The 24,099-nt window shown below is 40.7% G+C and overlaps 1 protein-coding gene across 3 annotated transcripts in view; it reads right to left on the bottom strand.

The window, feature by feature from the left end:
- Nucleotides 1–5,023: 5,023 nt before the first annotated feature.
- foxj3 (forkhead box J3) overlaps nt 5,024–24,099 on the bottom strand; it is a 91,499-nt gene continuing 72,423 nt past the window's right edge. The window contains exons 5-12 of one of the 3 annotated variants that reach the window (XM_084928758.1): nt 23,705–23,806; nt 19,759–19,887; nt 17,657–17,831; nt 15,325–15,828; nt 13,863–13,964; nt 13,118–13,309; nt 11,151–11,252; nt 5,024–11,007 (exon numbers count right to left, since the gene is read on the bottom strand). In XM_084928758.1, the coding sequence (XP_084784884.1) occupies nt 10,895–11,007; nt 11,151–11,252; nt 13,118–13,309; nt 13,863–13,964; nt 15,325–15,828; nt 17,657–17,831; nt 19,759–19,887; nt 23,705–23,806 (1,419 nt within the window). In that variant the 3' untranslated portion in view covers nt 5,024–10,894. The remainder of the gene's footprint in view (nt 11,008–11,150; nt 11,253–13,117; nt 13,310–13,862; nt 13,965–15,324; nt 15,829–17,656; nt 17,832–19,758; nt 19,888–23,704; nt 23,807–24,099) is intronic. The other 2 variants (XM_084928759.1, XM_084928760.1) reach the window with 2 other exon arrangements.

The following is a 24,099-nucleotide window of genomic DNA, read 5'->3' as shown; positions in this document are numbered from 1 at the left end:
TGCTGATCATAGCTCCACATATTCACTTAGCTGAAAGGTAAATGAGGTTCAGCCATTAGAACAATCTCAGTGTTCAGCCAGATGTAACGAGTGCATGGACTCGTTTCTTCAGCATCACTCTGAGAAAGGAAGTTTCCTATTTTGAGACTGTTATGCAGATAAACGATACATCCTGGTCAAAGTGACTCCAAGCTGTACCCAAGGCCAAGGTGTTACCTGCACCATGTTTCTCAAGAATTTAATCTGAATTTAGAAACAGGCCTATGAGTCATATCTGTAACTCTTTGTCTCAATTTTATTGATAGATAAATATGAATAATATAATAGAGAGTCATCTGCTGTTTGGCAGTGTACATGTCTGAAGTGTTGTTTTATTGTGTGGAAGTGTGTGTGCTGTTGGCTGAATTGTTAATCGAGGCAGGTTTTTTTCTTGATTTATGGGGCCGGCTGAGGTCAGTTTCCAAACTGAATGCATATTATTGCTTTTTTATTATTCATAGGTAGATAATACCTAAAGCAACACTTGCCTTTTCCTGCCCGAGATTCTGTTGACTCACAATCTACCTGTTATGTAACATCAAACACAGGTTTGCCCTCACTAACCGACAACTGTAATAACAGCAGGAGAGAACTGAATAATAACATGCAGCACCAGGGATTTCTTTTAACAGTATTTTGCATTTACATAACTTTATGCATTCACCCCAACCGGTCGCAGCAGATGGCCGCCCCTCCCTGAGCCTGGTTCTGCCGGAGGTTTCTTCCTGTTAAAAGGGAGTTTTTCCTTCCCACTGTCGCCAAAGTGCTTGCTCATAGGGGGTCATATGATTGTTGGGTTTTTCTCTGTATCTATGAAGCGCCTTGAGGCGACTTTTGTTGTGATTTGGCGCTATATAAATAAAATTGAATTGAATTGAATTGAATTGAATTCAGTATTTTTCAGAGAGGTAGATTCTAAGGTGGCTTTGAAATGTTTTCACATCATGGCTCTGTGAGTCTGTTCAGAGCTTTAAGTGACCACCATGGGAAGTAGTGATGGGATTTCCGGCTCTTTTTAGAGAACCAGCTCTTTTGGCTCGGCTCACTAAAAAGAGCCGGCTCTTTCGGCTCCGAACCGGCTCTTCACGTTGTTTTGTTGCTTTAAATAATTTATTATTAACAATAATATGAAAGTATGCACAAAAGGAATTACTAATGTAAAAAAAAAAGTGGTTTTATTTATATATGTTTATATATAAATATATATGGTGGCCCCTAGAGACAAAACACATACAAGCTCCAAAGCACATTTCTAGCGTTAACTGAACTTCCAAAACAGAGCTACCTAGATCACTTAAATTACACAATTGAAAGCATATGTGTATGGTTTGTGTATTTATACACAAGCACTCATATATATTCAAATAATTTAAAAAAAAAGTTCATTTACCTGTTACTACCACACACCAAATCCGGCCGTTGGTACTTGCTGGCTTGTGTAGCCTCTAGGTAACAAAAGCTCAACACTGCGCGTAGCATCCTGGAGCACCTCTGTTGTCTTTTGTACATGTTTTGGAGTTTTTACGTGTTTTGGAGTTTGTACGTGCTTTGTCTCTAGGGGCCACCGTAAATATACTTTTATTTATTTACTCCACATAAAATGTAATATATAAATCATATAATACAAAAACCAACTAGTCACAGTTCAACTTTTAACTATTTAAATTTTCAGCTTTTTCCTTTTAAACACATTTAAAGTGAAACAACACAAAACACTGCAGACCACAACACAATTAAATATAAATTAAAATTTGAAAACAAAAAGAAGATGCATATTCTCTGTCATATGGACCTGCATGAATAAACTTTCTGAATCCTTTATCATCTGCAACTGAAAATAGTTGTGGGTGATTACTATACCTTTCTAATGTGACGTTGTTGTCCCTGGCTCTCTTTCTCTCTCTCTCCCTCCCGCTCTGTTCCTGTGCTACTGCCAGTGTAACTACCGCCCCAACCCCCTCTTTCCAGCGCAAAGCACAAGGCTCGCATGCGGAGTGAAGCGGGAAAAAAGTGCGAGAGAGAGAGGGTGAGAGAAGGAAAAAAAAAACCCCACGGCTCGCAATAAGGAGCCGGCTCGCGTCGTTCACGTCAAAGATCCGGCTCTAAGAGCCATTTCGTTCGCGACCGACACATCACTAATGGGAAGACAGTTTAGAGCAAAGATGTCTGACTCATGTGCTACATTTATATGAACATTTGGGCACAGAGTCAACAGCAGGAGGGGAAACTTTGAACATGAACCTACTCCAGCCAGAAAAATGATCCTATAAAGGTGTGGCATATACTGTGTGATCCCTATAGGATAATGTGAAGTATCACACTGCATGTAGACTACATGGAGGGCTGCGTGCTTAAAGACAAAGCTCCTGAGATTTGATCACATGAACTATATCACAGCTCAAAAACATACATAATGTTTTGGGTTTTTTTTTATAATCAGCTCTGTTAAAAAGCAATTTCTAAGCAATCTACAACTTACCTCTGCTTGAACAAATATTTACAACATGTTGTTGGTGTCTTTTCCCTTTCCACGGCAGAGAAAGAACAACACTCATACATCCTTTTACCCGGCTATGAAATTTATTTTTAAGATATTAAAAATACTCTGTAACATAAAAACATGGGTGATTTTGTAAGTAATGTAGCCATCTTTGTGAATAGAGTTAAAAGTTGTAAATGCTGATGCCTTTAATAGTCCTATACTTTGGAGTGTTATTTATGGTATGAAAATGTAAAACCACACAGAAATTGAAATGTTTAGGTTGAATAGATTCATTTGATAATTTTCAATTAAAAATGTTAATTTTTTGTTGTGTTTAGACTTTGATTGTTGTGAACATGTTACGTGGTTTCCAGCGTTGGTGAGAACAGTGATAAACCTTTGATGTCAGAACCATGAAATAACATTTTTTAAATGAAATAAATAGTAATTTCCATATATGAGTTTTAATTTTCATCATAAATGTAATTGTGCATTTTATTTACATTTTCAGTGGGGATCACACTGTTGATGCAGAAGTCCCGAAACCTTACAAAAACTCACATATCAAATACGATATATTAATCATTACGTGATTAATTCAATTAAATTTTATTTATATAATGCCAAATCACAACAAGGACTTGCAATGATGAGAAATTGCAACAATTTTCTTTTTTAAATCAAACTGAAATTAATTAGTGAATATGAAAAAAAAAATTCTGAAATACACAGGAAAGTTACGTAGTTTAAGCTTTTGTTAGTTTGGTAAAAAATGTATTGTAGCTTGCGTGATGAGGCATTGATGGACGCATCTATTGAGACTCTGGAGGTGTAAAAGACTGAGCCAACTGCTTTCAGTGTTTTTATTGTAATACCTATATGCCTCTGACACGTCCTACCTACAATAATAATAATTTAAAAAAAGACTAAAACTGAACACTGAAACTAATAAAAATTAAACATTTTGAGAAGATAAAAACCTAAACAGAAACAAGAAAATCCACACTGTATGCTAACTGAAACTAAACTAAAAAAATTAAAGTCAAGACAAAATAAAAATTAAAAAACTAATGAGAAAATGCAAAACTGTAATAACTCTGGAATACACCAGCACACCTATAAAGGTCGGTTACAAGTAGACAAATGAAAATTGTGGAAAAGGTGACGTCTTGTCACAGTTGATGAAGAGAGCAAATTGAATTTAGGCTACAAATACAGAAAAATGTAAATATTTTATACAGAAATTTTATACATTGTATACAGAAAAGTAAAATATTTTTTACATACTACAACTATTAAGTGCTGTTGTTGCGTATAGAAACAGTAAAATTCCCTTACTTTATTACATAGAAAATAAAGTTTTGCTGTAATAATTTTTGTTTTGTCTGTTTATAGTGAAACTCTCTTCCTGCTCATACAACATTCAGCCAATTGTACAGCTTTTTTTTTTTTTTTTTTTTTTTTTTTTTAATTCTAGGTATTCCCATAAATCTTGATGTAAAGATGTATCATCCTTTAAAACTTCCTTGATGTGAAGTAGAGTTTGAAAAATGATAAAACTCTGATGGGCAATGAGCATATCCTACCCTTCACATTTAGACCACATTAAACCAATGGCCTCTTTACACTGACAGTTCTGCTTTGGGAGTGTAAAGAAGTTTCTGTGTGTCTGCAAGTTGCTCTCATCTACATTTCTTTTATCATAGCTTATGCACCGCTCATAAAATTAATCCTCACAGTATAAAACACCAAGTCAGGTCAACTTCATGGATATCAGTGCATCCAGGTAAGAAGCATAAACCAATCTGAATGCAGTTCACCTGCTTTGGTGCAAAACAAAAGTGATGACAGTAGTGTGACATGGTGGTGCAGTGTGTAGCAGAAGGTTTCTTGTTTGAACCCTAGGAAGAGATTTATGGAGTTTGCATGTCCTTGCTGAGAGTGTGCGGGGTTCCTCCAGGTGCTCCTGCTTTCAACCCCCAAAAATGCACGTTAGGTCGTGGTGGTGATCGAAATGAGCCTGGCAGTGTATAGAATAAAACACTGTATGAACATGTGGCTAAAATATTGCTGTGAGTGTTCATTGAGACTACAGATATATATAAATGCAGGTGTGTTACAGATGCACTAGTTAGGCAACAGCAAGACAACAGAATGGCTTTACAGGTGGCGCTGGGAGATCTTTGCTCTCCATGGTCTGATTGAGACTTCTGCACATAACATGACGATAGTTCAGCTCTCATGACGCACTGAGTGTTTCTTCCTGTTAAAGGGGAGTTTTTTTCTTCCCATTGTCACCATTTGGTCAAATGGGCTTACTGATGTTGTCAATTGGCACTATATAATTGAAACTGACTGAACTTGTATCACTTGGGACACAAGTGATACAAGTTGCTCAAATTATGTGGCAAGTAAAACAAAGGTCTTCAGATTATTTATTGTAAATAAAAAGAACTCATCTCCTACGGGCTTTAAGATTTCAGAAAAAGCTCAAACAGCACATTATTCCACAGTGAAGTTACCATATTTTATTTCTTTAAGTGCCATTCATGCATATTGGGGAAGGGGGTGGGGGTGGGCGGTGGTATCGACAATTCTAATAACACTTGAGTTATTTTACAGCACTAAACGAATACAAAGAGTAGCTGTGTCACCTCATCGGACAACAAAAGTAATAAACCGTGCAATAAACAAAAACGAAGACAAATATAGGAGGGAAAAAAATTACAAGAAATGACAGAGACAAAATCAAAAAAACGGAAAAATAAAAACACAAACCAAATATATATTATCAACACTGAAACACTGAATGTAGAACCATAGTACAAGTAAAAGGTAGTGTCACACAAAAAGCCAACGCATTTTTTTTTTATCACATATATACAATATAGATATATACATACTGTCACCCTCTGATTGGACAATAACAAAATACTCTATTCTTCTCCCTTCCTCATTCATGGATAAGACCCACCCTCTGCCTTGATACCCCACCCCCAAGAGGGGGGAAAAAAAAACAAAAAGGGAAGGGGGGGATGATTGAAGACATATATGTACAAGCACAACAACACCAGCACTGAATAAAACAGGCCCCAATCAGCAGTAGATGTTGGCAGTTCTCTCCCATTTTGTAACAAGACTTTTTTTTCCCCATTATCTTTCCCCCCAATAATAATAATAATAATAATAATAATAATCTCTCTGGCAGGTACATGTCCAGCGGTATTTAAAAACTTAAATCATCATCTTGGGAAAAAAAAAAAAAATAGAACTTAAACTCCCACAAGCGAACACACTCACTCAGACATAATGTAAAACTGATTGTGATCCAGTCATTGTCAACACCGTTTTCTTTTCCCTTTCATCCACGCTCGATCAAATCTTCTGCTTTTCCTGTTGGATGATGTGCTTTTATAGTACTATACGTGTTCACCGTCTTCGCCTGGAAGAAACGAAACACTCCATTTTCACTCCAACCAACGGCTCGCTGGATGTTCTCCATTTCAGGTCCTTAAGATCATCAAAGAACAAACACGATTCTCCTTTTTTGTTTTTATTTTGTTGCTGCTGTCTTCGGTTGCAGTCCTTTGGCCCACACTCACCCAAAAGAGTCATGAACTGGTTAACTCAGGTGGCTTAAGCGTCCTGTCTGAGTCCTAATTTTGAAAATTCCCGGCAGTTGAATAAAGCGATCCTCCACAATCAGCAGACATTTGATAAACAAAGGGAGAAAAGGAACATGGCAAGAATGATGCAAAAGTATACAGGTGTGTGACTGGCAGGGGAAAAAAACAAAACAAAACAAAATAATAGCTGAAATTTAAAAAAACAACAACAACAATTTAAAAATAAAAATAAAAATTAATGGCAGTATTATTAGTTCAAAGAAAAGAACTCAAGTTCTTCTGCACAGTGCAGCTCTGGTCAGTTTAATAGAAGGTCTACAGTATAAAACCAGGCTGGTAATAGATCCAAAAAACAAAAACACACCTATGTATTCAGAAGCATGGCTTTCCACCATCCAATTTGGGGGAAAAAAAAAAGAGAGACTTGAAAGTGCCTTTTTACACAATAAGAAAAAACATTTCGCAATATCATAAAATCATAAAAAAGAATCCATGATTGTCTTCCAAGTATAAAATCAAAACTATGCCTACTACTGCAGTCTTTCTTGCTAAACTGTCTTGAAGAAATCGTTTGAAATTCTGGGATAGTTTGACATCTCTTCCACTTTCTAGCTGGGTTTGATGAGAATATTACGCGTCCATATGGTAAATATGATGCCAGAGTGCAGGATTTATACAGTGGCCCTGAGAGGTCAAACACACTGCAACTTAAGAAAACCGGCACAAAGAAAAATCTTGAAATCTCAAAACACAGCCCAAACGCTTTTAGGGAGAAAATAATGTGAAGGATCAGCTGCAGAAGTGACAGAAACCAAAACAGGCCGAATGCACCGAGACGTGTTTAAAAGCGGAGGATTCATTGGTGTTGTGAGGGAGAAAAGGATGCAGCTAATGTGTCACGTGACTCATTATAGGATTCTCTTCCGCAGGCCTTTTGTGTCAGAAGGCCTTCCTCCTTGAGTCTGGTTCAGCTGGAGGTTACTTCCTGTTAAAAGGGAGTTTTGCCTTCCCAATGTTCCCAAGTCATTGCACATAGAGGGGGTTGTATGATTGTTGGGGTCTTAATCTATATTATTGTAGGGTCTTTACCTTACAATATAAAGCACCTTAAGGCGACTGTTGTTGTGTGGCGCAATATATATATAAAACTGATGTGAATTCAATTAATATTGTAGATACACGTTTACTCTTAGCCATCTACTGTCAGCTTGTCACTGCTGCAGCTGTTCCGTCACATTACTATGTCCCAAAAACACTTCCACTGCGTTTTGGGAGTTTTGTTTTTTTTTAATCTTTTGTGGTATTTTTCTATTATAGTTGTGTTTTGTGTGCTTTAGCAGCGTTTTTCTATTTGCTGGCATTTCTAAAATTGCAGTGCCTTTGACCACAGCAAACTACGAAAAAAAAAAGTAGTGCAACAAATCTTTCATTAGCAATGAATGATGTTGCAAAACCCAGGAGGAGACAGAAAGTTGTGAAACGTTTCTAAAAAAGGTGTTGGACAAGAAGTAACAAAATTTCTTTTGGTGCAAAACAACTGTAATAATTATCTGAGCTCCATAAACTGGGAATATGTACAAAAATGCAAAAATATTGTGTAACTACCAGCATTTCTGTGTCTCGGTAGCTTCATATTTACCATATTTAATTAAGGTTGGTATCAATTTCAACTTCCCAAAATATAGTGTCATAGATGTACAGAGGACAAAAATAATCCTGTTCAATATTTCTAGATGTCAGAAGACTAAAAGTGAAATGATGGATAGGTGAATGAATGACTGAACTAATAAGAATGATTACTCGATCCACACGGTTCTCTGCAGCTTCAATCAGATGAGTAAACAAAAAGTGTGCAAAGGACTTGAAAAAAACAAAAACAAAAAAAACCATAGTGTCTCTAAAGTTCAGCGCCTGTCTGATTAAGGAGCCACTTGTTACAGGACACAGTGGACAGGTTTCCAGAACCACCAATTTCCCTGTTCTGTGCTTCAGAAACCCTTTTCCAAGAAAAAGTCCAAGTCAAATCTAGTCTTTAAGCACTGTGTGCATCTGCTTTGTGCTCATAGATAGCATAGAGATGATTGCAGTAATCAATCATAGCCCTAAAATTACAATAAAACCAAACATACACACACACACACACACACACACACACTCACTCTATAACCAGCACACATATATACTGTATGAGTCACATTTCTCATTCGGTTATGATTGTATAGTAGCAAAATCTCTATTAAAAAAACCTGTGGGCAGTTTAAAGAAAAAAATTAATATCCTCCAAAAAAATTTAAACATCAGAAGTGACAATGAAGAAGGAAAAAAAAAAAGAAAAGAAAATGCCATGTCTGCTCTGCTGATCAGATTTGTTTCTCTTTGAGAAGGCCGTGTTACGTTTCAATCGTTTGTTTTTCAAAATACAATTTACTTTAATAACCTGTTTCAAGTCAGCAAGAATTGAAACCGTTACTATCCAAATCGCATCTCTACAGTTTACTTGTTACTACAGCAAAACATTTAATCTATGGTTTGGACTAATTCTTCAATTTAGGAAATATGCTTATTGCCAGAATTAGACTCTTATGTGTGTGCAGTAAATATGAGCCCACGCCCAGCAGCTTAAGATTAAGGTGCCAGTTACACAAGCTTACAGACCAGTTAACAACCCCATAGAAACCACTGGTCACTATGGAAAATTGTGCATTCCACAACCAGTTGGTGAGTAATTTCTCGAGGTTGTTGGCTGTCGCATGGTGAAACCAGTTGCAAAGAGGGTGCTCCGCCAAAAACCACCAAAAAGCATTGCTGTGGTTGTTATCAGATTGCCGTGGTCGCCCGTAGTTTGCATGGAAGACGCCAACAAACAAGTTGAGAGCCTTTGCGGTATCTGTGAACACTCAAAAATTGTGCCTTACAGGCCCAACAAACATATTTCAAAAGACTTTTACTATGAAAGCAAATGGTCTCCATTTCTGGTTTCCATCGCACACTTAGTGAGTACTTGGCATTTTCCGTGCAAACAGCAGGCGATCACGGCTGGTGATAAAAGCAATCACAAGCAGGTTTTCTGCACAGCACAGCACTCATATTTGTGGCTGATTTCCCCTAGCAAAAATGTATTTTTCCTTAGTGACTGGTGGTTACCAGGGAGTTTCCGACCGGTCTTTAGGCCTGTGCGACTGCAGCCCAGCTCTCTCCAAAAGAAAAAAACTGATCTGCCATTCGCTCATTATCAGGTCATAACCCTCGATCACAACCTGCTAAGAGAGAAAAAACTCTCACTCAATCTGAGCAAATAGCAAAAATTTCAAGGTAATAAAGTGATGATGATAGCGCGACCGATTTAGTACCTTTGAAACTGGACTAATATTTTCCTTGTATTCCCTTACATTAAGGTAACAATGCACTCAATTAACTCTCAGGAAGAAAATTAACAATTAAATCCTCCATAGTAGAAGTGTTTCGTTTAAAGACTTCAGCTTATGTCTTGTTTACAAAATATAACTAATGGACATTTCAGTCCCCCCCCATGTTTTTTTTGTTTTTTTTTTTTAAACTGAACAGGACACTTTAGAGTTCACACATCGTAAACATTACTGTATGCAGCTCCTTGTTGTCTGACCAACATGCAAATATTGTTACCGTTAATGTTCAGTAATAAGTTGGCCTGAAAGCTGCTGTTCAAACTTTAAGCCTAAAACTTGTTTAATGAGAATGGAAGAGCCAAATATGAACAAACGTGATGCAAACGGAGAGCTTAAATCAACTCTGGGCTGAATGAATTTTAAAATAACTAATATCTGACTTCTCTCGGCTATCATCTTCCACTCATTCATTCATCTTGAAGTGCTTGGGACAGAGAAATAAAGAAAGACAGTTGCTGTACTCCCATAACTCGTCTAATGCAGTGAGACTGATCACATTGGCTGGCTTTAAAAAAACAAAACAAACAAACAAAAACATTAAAAAAAGAAAATAAATCACGACACTTTCCGTGATCTCCCTCTTGTTTTCTATTCTGGTTTGTTTAACATCAAGCCTGGTTACACATTTTAAACCCTGTGTTTGTTTGTTTTTTGTAAACCTATCTTTAACCACTGATTCAGCCACAGCGGGACAACTTGCTCCGAAAAGTGACCAACAAACACCATGACATCACTCACAGCGACGGCTTGTGTTTCATTTAAAAAAAAGAAAAGGAGAAGAAGAAAATAACAATTTAAAAAGAAAAAATAAAGAGAGAAACTCATCCAAGAGGCAGCTGAGGCCAAGGTCAACACGAGAAGAATTACAAGCTGAACACGCCGCTCAAATCACATAACGGTTACGGAGCAGGAGGCTGGAGGAGGGGAGGAGGGAGGGGGGAGGGGGCTCGGACTTTGGAAGGCTGCTCGCTAGGGACGGGGAGAGGGCTGGCTGAGGAGCACGTGGTTCAGACGTGAATGTGTTCAACTTGCTTCTACACAAGTTTGTAAGCAATCACTTTAAAATGTCCGACTAAATATGATTGTCTTCAAAGTAACATTTTCTAGTTATGTTTTGCTTTTATTTTTTTGTTTTTGTTTTGTTTTTGTTTTAAACTGTCAGGACTCTGAAGTCTGAATTCTGCGTCTCTCCACCAAAGCTTCTCAAATGTTCTTCTGCAGTCCACCCACATTGGCCTCCTCCACCTGCGGCCTTTTCAGCTCAGCCTGGCTTCCATCTCCTCCCTTCGCTCCTGTGTATTTGCGAGAAGCAGTTTTAGCAGCTAGACAATGGAGTCCCAATCAAAATCATCCTGGATATCGTCAGCTTGCATGCGATGCATCTGGAAGTTTCTGGCAGGTATCATGTGCTGCTGGTTCATCTGTGCATGGTGTCCTGGAGAGCAAGAGCAGAGGAAGTGTTCGTTTGTGCTTAAAAAACAAAAAAGAAACAAACAAAACCCAAAACATTCAAACTGAGGTAAGAAAACTGTTATGAAGAATAATTTCATCCATGCTTCTGCTGTGGCTATATGTCACCTGTCATAGTGGGTCCTGCACTGCTCATGGGAGGCATGTGGGGATATGCTGGAGGAACCATCATGGACATACTTTGTCTGGAGTCCATGTACAGGTTTCCTGCTGAGAAAAATGAAAACTTTATTTAAAAGATCTTTTAAACCAGATGGAAAACACCTTTGCTGACAAATAACCTTTGTTTTATCTTCTTATCTGTTCAGGCCACTAAAATTAGTCATATAAAATAAGGAGAGAATGAACACTGAGTGGACACAGGCACCAAAATGTGCATGTTTGCCACTCTGGACCTATTATTTTGAAAATCCTCACTAGCCACTTTCAAAATGTTCCAGTTTGGCCACTATTTCCATTTTAGGAAACAGTCGTTTTACCCCAAATTTAAATTGTGGGTAAATTTCAGGAACTTTGACAATAAATAATTAAAATTTACAACTTAAAACTTTATCAGAGCTTCTTTGTTTCAAGTAAAACTACATTTTAAACTACACAGCATTGTGCAGGTAGGTTGAGGAATTACTGTTTTACTCCTCTGATAGCACTATGAGGAACACAAATCAAGCTTACACACAAGTTCAATAAGGAAGATCTGCATTCACTCATCTGCCTGATTTTCCTGAGTGTTTCCTACTCTATTCTTTAGGTCACTTCCTCCTTCCCAATACTCCAATCATTTTCTTTTCTGCGCTCCTTGAATCAATCAGTTGGTTCAAAATTCATTCAGTTTTTTTATAGAGTGCCTAAAGGCACTTTATATTGTAAGGTAAAGTCCATACAATAAAAGACCAAAAGCCCAAACAATTGAATGACCCCCTTTGAGCAAGCACTTGACGATAGTGGGAAGAAAGAACTCCCATTTAACAGGAAGAAACAGGGAAAGACAGCCACCTGCTGCCATCCACCAGTTAAATCTCAGTGTTCGTCTGTCATTCTTCCTTTCAGACTCTCTTTCATATTACCCACCTCAGCCTGGTCATTCAAAGCCCCATCCAAGCCTCCCATCCCAGTTTCTATCCATGCTAGGACTCAGTTCTGCTCATCGGAGTCTAATCGCCAAATAGCTTATTAATCAAAATGTATATATCTCAATAAATCATCTTCAATTCTTCCAGACAATCTCTCCTTATTGAACTAGGTCTAGACATTTATGATTGATCCAGTGCCAGTTTATTCCATGCATGAAGACTTCTTCACCCCTGGCTAACCTCGCTCATCCTGGCACAGTGTCTTTTTTTAACAGGCTAACACGGGGAAACATACGCATTTATCATTAGACCAGCAGCCACTTTAAAATCACCAATTAAACTGACAAGCGTGTCCTCTGACAGGTTCAAACACAGAACCTTCTTACTGTGAGACGTCTGATACACCACTGTGCTGCCAAGCTGCTTGCTATTATTATTATTATTGCTATTATTATCATCGTTATTATTATAACTCATGCAACTAAATGTAACTACACTATAAAGTTCATAAGGTTGGGTAGTGTTCGCACTCTCCTAGTTTAGTGCCAGTGTTGGTACTTTTGTCCATTTGTGAATTATTTCCTCTCTAAGGTCAAGTTATATTTATTATTGGTGTAGAAACCAGTGCTTCACAGCTAACAAATCTATATTTGTCCTTAAAGACAGGCAAACTGTTTGTGAGATTGACTTGGAAGGAGGAAAAATCTTCCAGATAAACAATTGTTAATGTGCAACGGCAAAAAGACCTCCTCATGAAAGCTGATGTTTAAGCAATTAAGCATTCATATACTGTATAATGAAATACAAACTAAACTAATCAAGGAAAAGGGTCAAAATATAATTGGATGAATCTTTCATTACACAGATTACTGGATTTCCAAACAAAGGAAACATACAGATTACTCTTTTTGAGTCGATAGTCATTTCAGACCCACAAACATGCACATTTACACGCCAACAATGATCTCCGATTAGGGCTGAAAGGTTAAGAATCAGCTGTTTAACCTGCGTTGAGGTGCTGGCTGGGTTTGTTGGTGTGCATGGAGCCATGGCAAACGGGAGGCTGCACTGGCCCCTGTGGCTGGATCACGCCAGTGCGGGCAAAAAACTGGTTGATGGATGAGCAGAGGTCTGCGATTTGGGTGGGTTCCAGAGACCAGTTGTTCAACTCTGCTTGTCTCATGCTCTCTCTCAGTCCTTGGGAAGATAAAACATACATTTTAGCACACGAGAAGCAGGTGGTGCTGGACTTAGCTGACTTAAAATAAAATTTTGTGACAATGAAATGTGTGAAACCGCTCCAGTTGACTTTCCACAGAATATAAATTTTAGTAAATGACAAACTAATTTACAAACAAGTAGCAAAAACTTTGCTGCAATATATATTCATTATGTCAGTAACCTTCAGTGGGTGATATTTAAAAACATCCTACCTTGCAATCCTAGACTGTAATTGGATAAACTGACCTGCTGAGCTTGGTGTTTTGGTAATTAAACTTGAAGGCAGTGTTATTTAATTGAAGAGCTCAGTTTAATTAAACTGGTAATCAACTCCACAGAGTCAACATTTGAGCACTCAATCAAAAGCTGGGGCATTACTGTACTGTCAGCTTCTAGCTTTAAATCTTCTGACTGCATACATGTTAGACAGGAGGTAAATCTGACAGCAAAAGGTTTTTATAAATTCTTCACTTATCAAATTTAATAACTGCAAATGGATTGAGATCTACTTGTAGTGACCAAACCGCACCTTGGAAAGGTGAAAGGTCGACATCAGCCCAGTTATAGCTGCTAGCAATACGACAGCTTTCTTTCAGTGCATCCAGATTTGGGTACCAGTCAGACAGTAAACCTGCAACACACACAGCATACTATGTGTAACATTACAAGGTAAGAGATCAAAGTCATGTGATTTTGGTTCCAATGCCAAGTTCACGCCAGGGACAAATACAGTTTCAGTCATAATTGTAGAAGCACTTGCTCTGGCAGAACGTGTCTGCCTCCCCTTCTGGTTCAAATGGAGTTTCCCCCTCACTGAGTAGGGCCAGTTGCAACCCATTTAATATGGGCCCATGTGGTATGAGGACTGAAATCTCTGCACACTGAAGTCTGGTACATGACTACATGACACATTTTAGTGCTAATCTGTTGTAGTTTTAACCAGTTAAGAGGAATTTAAACCTCAAATGTGAGGTAACAGTTACAACTGCACATTTTGGGGACTGAGCCGTTTTCACACATGAACTCTGGACAGTATCGGAAGAACGAGGTTTGAGCAGCTGTCTGAGTACACATAAGGAGAGTCTCATTGTTTGGTTTAGGACAGGGTGTGGCCTGGGTAAAGGCTGCAGTGAGGGAGCACACATGATGACCCTCTTGCTCAGGATTTTCAGGATAACTACTTGCTCCGGGCTCACAGCGATATTGTAATAGAGAGATAGCAGGTTAAAGACTATTTAATGTCTGGGGTGTAGGTTAAGCTCACAGGGCTGAGCATGTGACCCGTTTGCTAAAAGGTTAATGCAGAAGTCCAGGTTTGAATCTGCCCCGTAGCCATTTATTGCCTTTCTCCCAGTTTTCCTGTTTTCTCTCCACTACGCTCCAAAAATACATACAAAAAAAGATCATTTAATGTCTGATCAGACAGCATTGGACATTTGCAGTCTTAAAAGGAGCTCTGTTGGGTAATGTCGAAAAAAGGTTGAAGGGTGCATTGTGTGAAAACAGCTTTTGTCTGGCGATGGCAAGCCATTATTTCCTGACAACAACAAAAATGTCTGCACATAAAGGTCAGGTCATTTTAGTCACATTTTTGGTTTTGCTGGCAGTCTTTTTTCCGAAAAATGAATAAGAAGTCAATGCCAAATATAAAACCCCTTTTTTGTGCTGTTAAACAGTTCAGTGCTGTGGTGTGGCCACTAGGAGGTGCCAGGTGACTGTACAGGCTGCAGAAATCACCGGCTTCAGCACTGCTTTGTTCTCAACAGCACAGATAATAAATCAGGAGATGATTTAGTCTTCAACATCTAAAACAATTTCTCAATGCTTTATTACAAAAAAAAAAAAAAAAAAAAAGAACCGATAAGAAATCCAATTCAGCTGTGAGCACGCCGTCTTTGCTTTACATGTGGTTTGCGTGATGGACAGGATGAAGAGTGAACAACACGAGGCGACGCTGGGTCCACAGACAAGTGACAGACAGAGGGCCTTACCTGTGTTGCAGGCCATTTGTTGCTGGGTAGGATGGGGCTGGTGGGAGAGGCTCTGGTGCTGCTGTCCATGTTGGGAAGGGTGCTGGCTGTGCTGTGTGTGTTGAGAGGGGTGTGGCGTGTGTTGTTGCGGATGCTGGCTGTGGGACTGGTGCTGCGATGGATGCTGCCCGTGCTGGGAGTGCGCAGCATGCTGAGGATGCTGGGAGTGCTGTTGGTGCTGTGGGTGCTGACTGTGTTGGCTGTGCTGGGCGTGTTGGCTGTGTTGGTTGTGAGGGCCCCCGTGCTGCGAGAGGTGCTGCGCATGGGGCGAGCCGTGGCCAGGGTGGGCTTGGGCAGGATGGGACAGGGGAACCTGACCACTGTTGGTGGAGTGGCTGTTAGGGTGGTTGTTAGACTGGTTGTTTGAGAGGCTGTTCTGAGAGCTAATGGTGCCACTGGGGGAGTGCTGATAGGAGCAGGAGGTGTGGGTCTGCTGGGAGGAATCTGCCGGTATGCCCATCAGACCTGAAAAATAAAACATCAATAAAGTAAAGAATTATTAACACAATTAATTTTTAATTGTATTTACAATAAAACAAAGACAATCAGTGCAGGAACAAGGAAAATTATGAAAAATTATTCAACAATTAACTCAATATAATTTGACTTTTTACTTAGGTACTTGTTTCAGCTTCTCACTTTTGAGGATGTGTTGCTTTTATATGTTTCTCATCACCACGTTTAGATTTTGCACCATTTTCTATTACAGCAAAAAGCAATTTGTAGACATTACCCTGGCCCCTGGGAATCACTAAATCTAAAAATAATGGAAAATTAATTTATAATGAAACTATATTTAGCCGTAGCTCCAGCTGCTACAAATTTTCCAAACAAATGCACTCGCATGGTTGCAGGATCGAATGCATTTAAGGCACTTAAGCAGAAATACAAATAAGAGTCGGGAGCCATCACATGTTTAAACATCTACTTCAGGTCATCAGTCTTAGCATCTGACAGTAATGGGACAGGGGCCTCCTGTATTTAAGTAGTGAGACAGGCCAGCTGCCATTTTATCGTGTCAGGGAATGACTCAGCACCAGTTTTGATTCTAAGGTTCGCTGTCTCGAGTTGCCGTCGACACTCTTTTCCAGCTACGCCGTCTTTGACAGATTCATCGTGCCGCTGCGCAGACATGACTGGAGCATGAACATCTGCACACCCAACTGCAATCATCTGAGTGCCGGGGAGTGGTCGTAAGAGGCACTGTCCTTCACAGCTTTGGCACAGTAAACCTATTTCACTGGAGTGCTTTTAGAGCTGACTCCAGCCCTGCACCTCCACAATCGGCACGTAACACTCACTGCAGGGGTGACAAAGGTGCATCTCTTATCGGCACAGAAAGCCCATTGTCCAACGAGGGAAATACAGAAAGCAATTAACGCGGCACCAGAATAATAATGCGAGCTCATTACCTATTATCAAAGCCAGTGAATTAGCTCACTGTCTACAGCGGCAGAGTGTGAAATCCTCTAGCTCGATTATTTACGCTTTTTAATTGCTAGAGCTTGTCTGACTAAGAGATTTCACTTTTATGCACATAAAAAAAGGTTACAACTTTCAACTAATGAAACATAGATGATAGATTAAAGGAGAGGAACTCTTTGAAAACATTAGCATGAAATGCATTTGATTTGTGAAAGTAGGTTATACACAGAAAGCTCAGTCGACTTTGCTCATAACTCGCTTGTCAAGTGCTCCATGTTTATCAGTCAATCAGATTACAAGCAAAACTGCTTTTTGTTCTGCAGGGACTCACAGCCCTTTGGAAAGCTGTGCTCTATCCAACACCGTGTATTATATGATACAAATTCCCCATCATTATGACAAATGAACCTCAAATCCAACAGATTTACTGAGGCCTTAAGCTGCCTGCAACCTCTTCCACTCATCTGATGAAACATACCCTATGTGAAAAACTTGACATGTGACAAGATGCAGACAGCATTTGTCTAACGTGAAGAAACGTGTGGAGAATTAAGCCTGTGTTGGTTAATGAAATACACAGACTCTCAGACTCTGCTTTTGTATATTAAATGAGGTGGTTTTTACATTTTCTCTGGCAGAAGATCGTGAAAATACTCAGTATAGATTTCCACTATAGGCTCGTCAGCCTGTTTGAAAACCTGCTCAATTCTTTGTAAACCTCATTAGTGCCTAAAGACTCTCTATAGCCCCAGCTGTTAAGAACAAACCCGCATTAGGAAAATCGTTCTGAGAATCATCCTGTTCCTTGATGATTGAAGCTTAGGCCCTCTATTAGGTTTCCACTTGATGCTCCCGTGAGCCCACTTACCTTGTTGGCTGAAGGACTGCTCAAAAACAGACTTGTAAAGGCTGCGGAAGGAGGCACTGAGATCTTCAAATTCTGAGAACAAGAGCTGCTTGTCCCTGTCTGGCATGTTATACTGGGACTGGGGAGGCTGCTGGAGGCTCATAGACTGGGACACAGGCTCTGGGTGACTGGTCACCTGGACAAATGAAGAGAGTAACGACAGCAAAGAGTTACAAAAGTGACCAACACTTTGTTTGATGTTTCACTGGTTAAGGTATAAGCTACAGGGAATACTGTAGAGGAGCACCTGTACTTTTCAAAGATACCCACACCATGCTCACCTTATCAAGGAACCGCATCAAATATAAAGCAGTTCTCAAACACATGCATGGTTTAATTGTTCTGAGGAGTGACGGCTACAATGTCTATTTCCGCCTGAAAGGGTGTCAGTCACGTTACATATAAAGAACAATTACGCGAAGCACAACAATCTAGGTCAGTGCTTACCGCCTTGGCTCACACAACATTAAGAGAGCAACTCGAATGGACACAAAGCCAATACTCAGGTGGCTAAGCAAAATGTATTTAAAACAAAATCAATAGCAATACCTTGTACAAATAAGCAGCCATTTTATCCATGTATTTGTGTGGGCAGTCAATGTTATGCACTGCCCCTGGGTGTGAGACGGCAAGCAGCGTCCCCTCCAGCTAAGAATTTATCTATGAGATTCACCACAGCAAGTACAGCAACACAAAACCATGGTTATTTCACAAAGTAGGACCTGACCTGTTACCACTGTGGGCTAGCACTACAAGAGAGTTCACGTCCAATTTTTGATCATAACATCTTCCTCTTCCAATATGTGGGCACGCTGCTGAAGCGCATGGCTCACAGACTGGCAAGGCTAAGAGTGAAGAGGTGATAATAAAGCCGGAGTGTTTACTGCGAGCTGCTGCTTTGGCTGTGTGTGAGAGTGAGAGAGAGACAGAGAAGAGAGAGCGAGCACATCCATCAGGCTGAGCCGATCGATGCCCAGCGCCTGGAGCACTGAGCGCTCTAGGATGCAGGAGGACCACACCAAAGAGGGGGCATCTCTGGTGGGAGGACATCAGAGGAAGCACTTCTCTTTGTCTGGGTTCCAGGAGCGTGCACATTTTTCTCTGTTTTCCTTAACCCCCTTCCTGATGTTGTACTCCAGCTCATGTCCACCCTGAACCTCGGTCTATTACCGTCTACGGCTGGCTCCTCTGAAGAAAGACTCCAGGGACTTTCTGAGCAGATAAAATATGGGATACAGTACACTTTCTAAGCCTGGCAGTGTTTCATTTTCATTCATTTAGCGACTGCGGCTCTCCTACGGCTTGGAAAAATATGAACACAATGACAATTTATCATTTGGCTGTAAGTGCTTAGTGCTCAAAAAACAACAATTACACCAAATTTATATAAATATCCTGTTACAAATATTCAGTAAGAGCCAGAAACAACAAAAAAAAAAAAATCCCACTGTTCTACACTATTGACTCTTTGCAGAACAGCAGGAACAACCTGCCCTGGCACCTTTATTGTTTTTTCTTTGTTCCCATGAACGATGCAGATTAATTGCTGCAAATAAACCCGAGGTCTTTATGGCTCCGCTTAGGTCAACCTCAATAAGACGCGGCCCACGTCAAATCTGTATCAAGCCTGACTGGCTCAGGGAGCGGGTAGCAACCCATTCTTTTGTTGCAGGTGTTTGGTGATCATGTGGTGCTGCATGAACACCACAGAAGAAAAATGCATTTCCTGAGACTTTACAGTGCAGGGAATAAAACTGCTGCTGTATTTTTCCAAAGCTTTTTTTTTTTTTTTTAAAATACACTGCTGCAGGTGAGGGTGTTTCCTCTTGTTTTATGGCTGTTTGAATCAACCAACCCAGGTCTCATTAACTTTTGATGTTTTATGTTTTTTGTTGGGGTTTTTTAGGAGGGGAGGTAGAGCTTGTCTATCTTTAGTGCCCTTCTAAATTAGTCAATGTGAAAGTTAAACTTTGCAATCAAGAGAACATTTAAGATTATGTTTAGAGTGCTGAATCCATAAAAGTGACTACAATTCTCTCAACAACATTCATCCTAGTTCTTACCGGTGTATAGCTGTGCACACTGCCCACGCTGTTGAGATTGACGGAGGCCAGACTCTGATCAGACAGGCTGTTGTTAAGGCTGCTTCTTGGACTATCACTCCCTTCCTGGTCTGTGTTGTACAACGCCACCTGAAACGCATACACATGTGCATTAGCCTTGATGTCTTAAAAAAAAAGAAAGAAAGAAAAAAAAACCCAACCACACAAATAAATGCACTCTTACTATCAGCATTCCTTGAAGAAAATTGGTGTGAAAGGTAATGTTGGTGTGCAGTTTAATGATATTAGAAGTGGGAATGTGAAGCCAGGAGATGTGTGTGTGCTGCATGCAACAGCATGTCATAATTGCAGAATAGTTTTTCGCTTTACTGCGTGTACGTGTGTGTGTGTGTGTGTGTGTGTGTGTGTGTGTGTGTGTGTGTGTGTGTGTGTGTGTGTGTGTGTGTGTGTGAGAGAGAGACAGGGTGCTGCTCAACACCCTCTGCAGTCACTAAGGGGTTCCATCTGAATGTGTTAAGGGGTCTGGAGACAGCTGAGACATTCCCATCACTAAAGGTCATGCTACTGGCGATGTCAGCCACATCTGCTCACCAAGCGCAAATCCGTTTGGGACAGCTAACAAAGGATTTCAGTGCAGCCGAGACACTGACCTTTCAATGTAGGAGCGAAACTAGCCGAGGCACTTCAGGACGACAATCTTAATTATTGTCTAAAAAGGTTTAGTCCTCCCGCCATTCCCCTTAATTGTCTGTGCCATCAGACAATTAAGACAGTAGTAAGAAGAATAATCCAGATAATGAATATAATGACACCCACAGAGACCATCCCATGTGCTGAGTTTTGTTTGGTGAGAAAAGAATGGCAGTAATGCGCTGGTGGTGTTGCAGTGGAAGAAGGCATGGCATTCTCAGATTTGTGTGTGCCTGTCCATGTGTGAGTGCAGCATGGTGGCTTCTGCTCATCACTGCTGCTCAACAGAGTGGGCTCTGTGCTGAGCACAATGAAACAGCAGTTGTGGTAGCCTTCAGGCAGGCAGATTGGCCCGGCTTGTCCAGCACCCTGCCTCTCAGTAGCAGCAGCAATGGACTGAAGCCTCTTGTCTTTCTGTTGAGCCACAGCGTGGCACCACAGCGGCCCCAAGGAGGTGAGGAAATTCAGGCAGCCCTGACCAGTCTTCTCTTCTCTGACTGATTGGCCGGCTGACTAATATATTGGTGCGAATCCAGAGCACAGAGCAAGAGCTTCAGATCATATTAAGCCTTTAATATGGAGCTTGGCTTCTGCACTGATAGAATGAGATAGAAATAGTGCAATTTAAAAAAAAAAAACAACACAACTGAACAGCGCAAATGCTGAATCCAGAGAACACTGTTTGAGGAAGAGGGGTGATGCAGAGGAAGAGGACAACAGGGGGGTGGTAAAAGAAGCTCATTAGGCAACTCTAGCCTTCTTCCACTCAGTGTGGGCCTGGCTCCAGCGTTCATTAGCGCAAAAGGGAACTCAATGAGCAGCTAAGACTGAAGGCTTAAGCACGTCTACAAACTCAGCCCTACAATGCTAATCAAAAACAGCGTGCCACAGATATATAAATGTTATGTGTAATGAAGTCATAAAACAAGCTTTTAGCCTTAAGTCTCTCACCACAATCTATTTTTACACCATTCAACCATAAAGTGTGATGATTTCAAAAACCTCACTGCTCTGTGGTTTACCCAGACCCCCCATCCCCACCCAACACCAAGTCCTCTGAGTGAAGATGCCTACTCAAACACGCACCGTCGCAGGCTAACACCCAGTCGCGTCTCACCCACATACATAGAAGCATGTAACATATAATAGACATACATTGCTACAGCAACGGACGTGCACAAAGGTAGAACAACACACATAAACACACAGAGGCCGAGGCAAGCGTGTTCATACAGGCAGGAGCAGCTCCACAGTAAAAACTGTGTACGGCTAGCAGGCAAGCGAGTCAGAGTTCTATTCTTAGCAGTGAATTAAGTAAAAAGCCAGAGGTGTCTTTTACATGGGGGCCTAATCTGGTGCATGAGACATGGATTATGAAATCAAAGCCCAGGTGTCTCCAACAATGCCAGCCAATGTTCGGCACAATCCCCGCATGCATGATCGCACAGACACAAGGTGACAGCGGAAGAGACACAAAAAGGGTATGAGATGCATGAAGGAGATGAGAGGAGAAGAACAACTATTCATTAGCAAGCATATTTCCAACAATCTGTCCCTGCCCCCTCTCGATCATCCACACATTAGTGCCAAAGTTTTGTCACTTTAATGCCAGTGTTTAGGATAATCTCAGAACACAATCTTTGGTGGGGGGCAAAGAAAAGTCTGAGTCTGCGTGAGAAAGACACCAAAGTGAGCGAGGGAGAGGGAGTACAATTGTGTGAGGAATGCTAGACAGAAGATTCTTGCTGGTTCAGTAGTCGTCCTGCCAGCTTCTCCCATTGGTCTATGCGAGAAGGCGGGAATATGAGGGAGAGAGACTAGAATAGAAAGAGAGAGAGAGGAGAAAAAAAAACAGAGAGGGAATTCCTGTGGCTTGGCATGCTGCACCGAAAGAGGCGTGGCCTGTTGTGTGTTTACAGTGTAAGACAGTGAGAAACAAGCTCTCTCTGAGGACATCAGACCTCAGATCTGTTGCTATTCCACTTTGTCTTCTGCTCGCTTTACTGCCATAACACTTTTTGTCACAATCAAATGAACAAAAGAAGACAAAACTGCCTTGAAATTGCTCAGCTGATGGGTTTTTTTGGGTGTCATTTTTATGCATGTCGGTTATTACTCGTCTAAGTTATTTGGCTGGAGGTATTCAATGGCAGGGATCCAGACTTAACTGTCAGCTCTTAACATTAGGGCCTTATTATGCAGCGGCTGGTGGTGGAGATCGGTGGAAAGTGCTTGTCTGTAGTACTCAAACAGGAAAAGGGTCATCTGTCTCCACACTTTGGCCAATGAATCTGTCTGCTACAGAAACAGCCCCTAGGTAGTTGTCACCGACATGCTCCTCAAAACAAGCAGAAACGCTTTGTAACATAAATGTGCATGCATAAAAATTACAACACACGCAGAAATATACTCAGACTTTTGGCTTTAACTTGAAACGTAAGAGCCTCTGTCATACAAGCACTAACTCATCTTTTCTGTGAACACCCCTGTTCATGTTAAACCATACTTTTTGTAATGCTTGCAGGAAATGAATAAGCGACTCTTGTAGGCTTTTTAAAAGTACTCCTGAGAGCTGCCCCCACTGGGCTCAGAGGATGAGAGCTTAAGGTTAAAAAGCCTATTTAAATTTCAGAGTGAGCAGCACACTCAGAGCTAACAGCTAGCAGTCCCTGTAGCTTTGCTCTATGATGTACAAGTGTTTCCATGTTTTCACGGATGCTTAAAAAAAAAAAAAAAAAAGAAAAGAAAAGAAAAGCCACAGAGAGCAGACAGAGCCAGCAGCCGGGGTGGTTACCTGTAGAGTGGTCACTCGGTGAGAAAACAACTTTTCGGTCGTCAACCTGCACTACAGGTGTGAATACAGAAACCCCAAACAGCATGTGGAGTATTCTGTTTCCAAATGTGCACAAGACTGTGTGCAGTCTATCAGGTTGCAAAGGCAAGCACCAGTGTGAGCATCATATTTCCGCACTAAAGATAACAAGAGCCTGCTGCCTGTTGTTGTAGAGGAAAAAGGTACAGCAGGGCACATAGTTGTGTATTTTGGTGTGGGTTGTGATGAAGAGAAGCTTTAGGCACATGAGCATATGCTCGTGTGAAAGTGTGTGTGTGCGCGCTTGCATCTCCCCTTCACAAAAGTGCTCCTGTCTCTGTGGGGAATAGTGCTGTAGGTGGTTGGAGAAGTGGGTGGGGTCAGGGTGCAGCCGTGTAGCCAGGTGTGTGTTGGAGCTGGAGGCTGGATTGCTGGCTGTAGTACCTTGTTAGTCACAGTGTTGATTGCCAGCGTTGGAGAGGCACTTCCAGAGATCATACACTCCATCCCCAAAGACTCTGACTCTAGGCTGTACGGCGTGGAAGCCTGTGGGGGTTGGGGGCAGGGAGTGGAGGCAGAACAAAAAAAGAAGTCAACGTAATCCAATTATTAAACACACGAGATCCCACTACCGCAGGAGCAACCTGTATTAAAGCTGGTAACAAATTTCATGCTGCTATCACATTCATATCCATCTGCAAGATCTGAAAACAAAAAACAAACAGAGCTGCTTCTATGATACATCAGAGACACAACTTGATTTAGGGCTTAAAAAAAAAAAAAAAAAAACTAAAAAGAAAATAGGTCTGAAACCCCAAACCCCGCCGTCACCTCCCACC

The sequence above is a fragment of the Perissodus microlepis genome, chromosome 5 (assembly GCF_051167445.1).
Source record: "Perissodus microlepis isolate ML-2025 ecotype Zambia chromosome 5, ASM5116744v1, whole genome shotgun sequence".
In the NCBI taxonomy this organism is placed as follows: Eukaryota; Metazoa; Chordata; class Actinopteri; order Cichliformes; family Cichlidae; genus Perissodus; species Perissodus microlepis.
The sequence above is the reverse complement of the archived record's forward strand: the minus strand, read 5'-3'. Positions and strand labels throughout refer to the sequence as shown.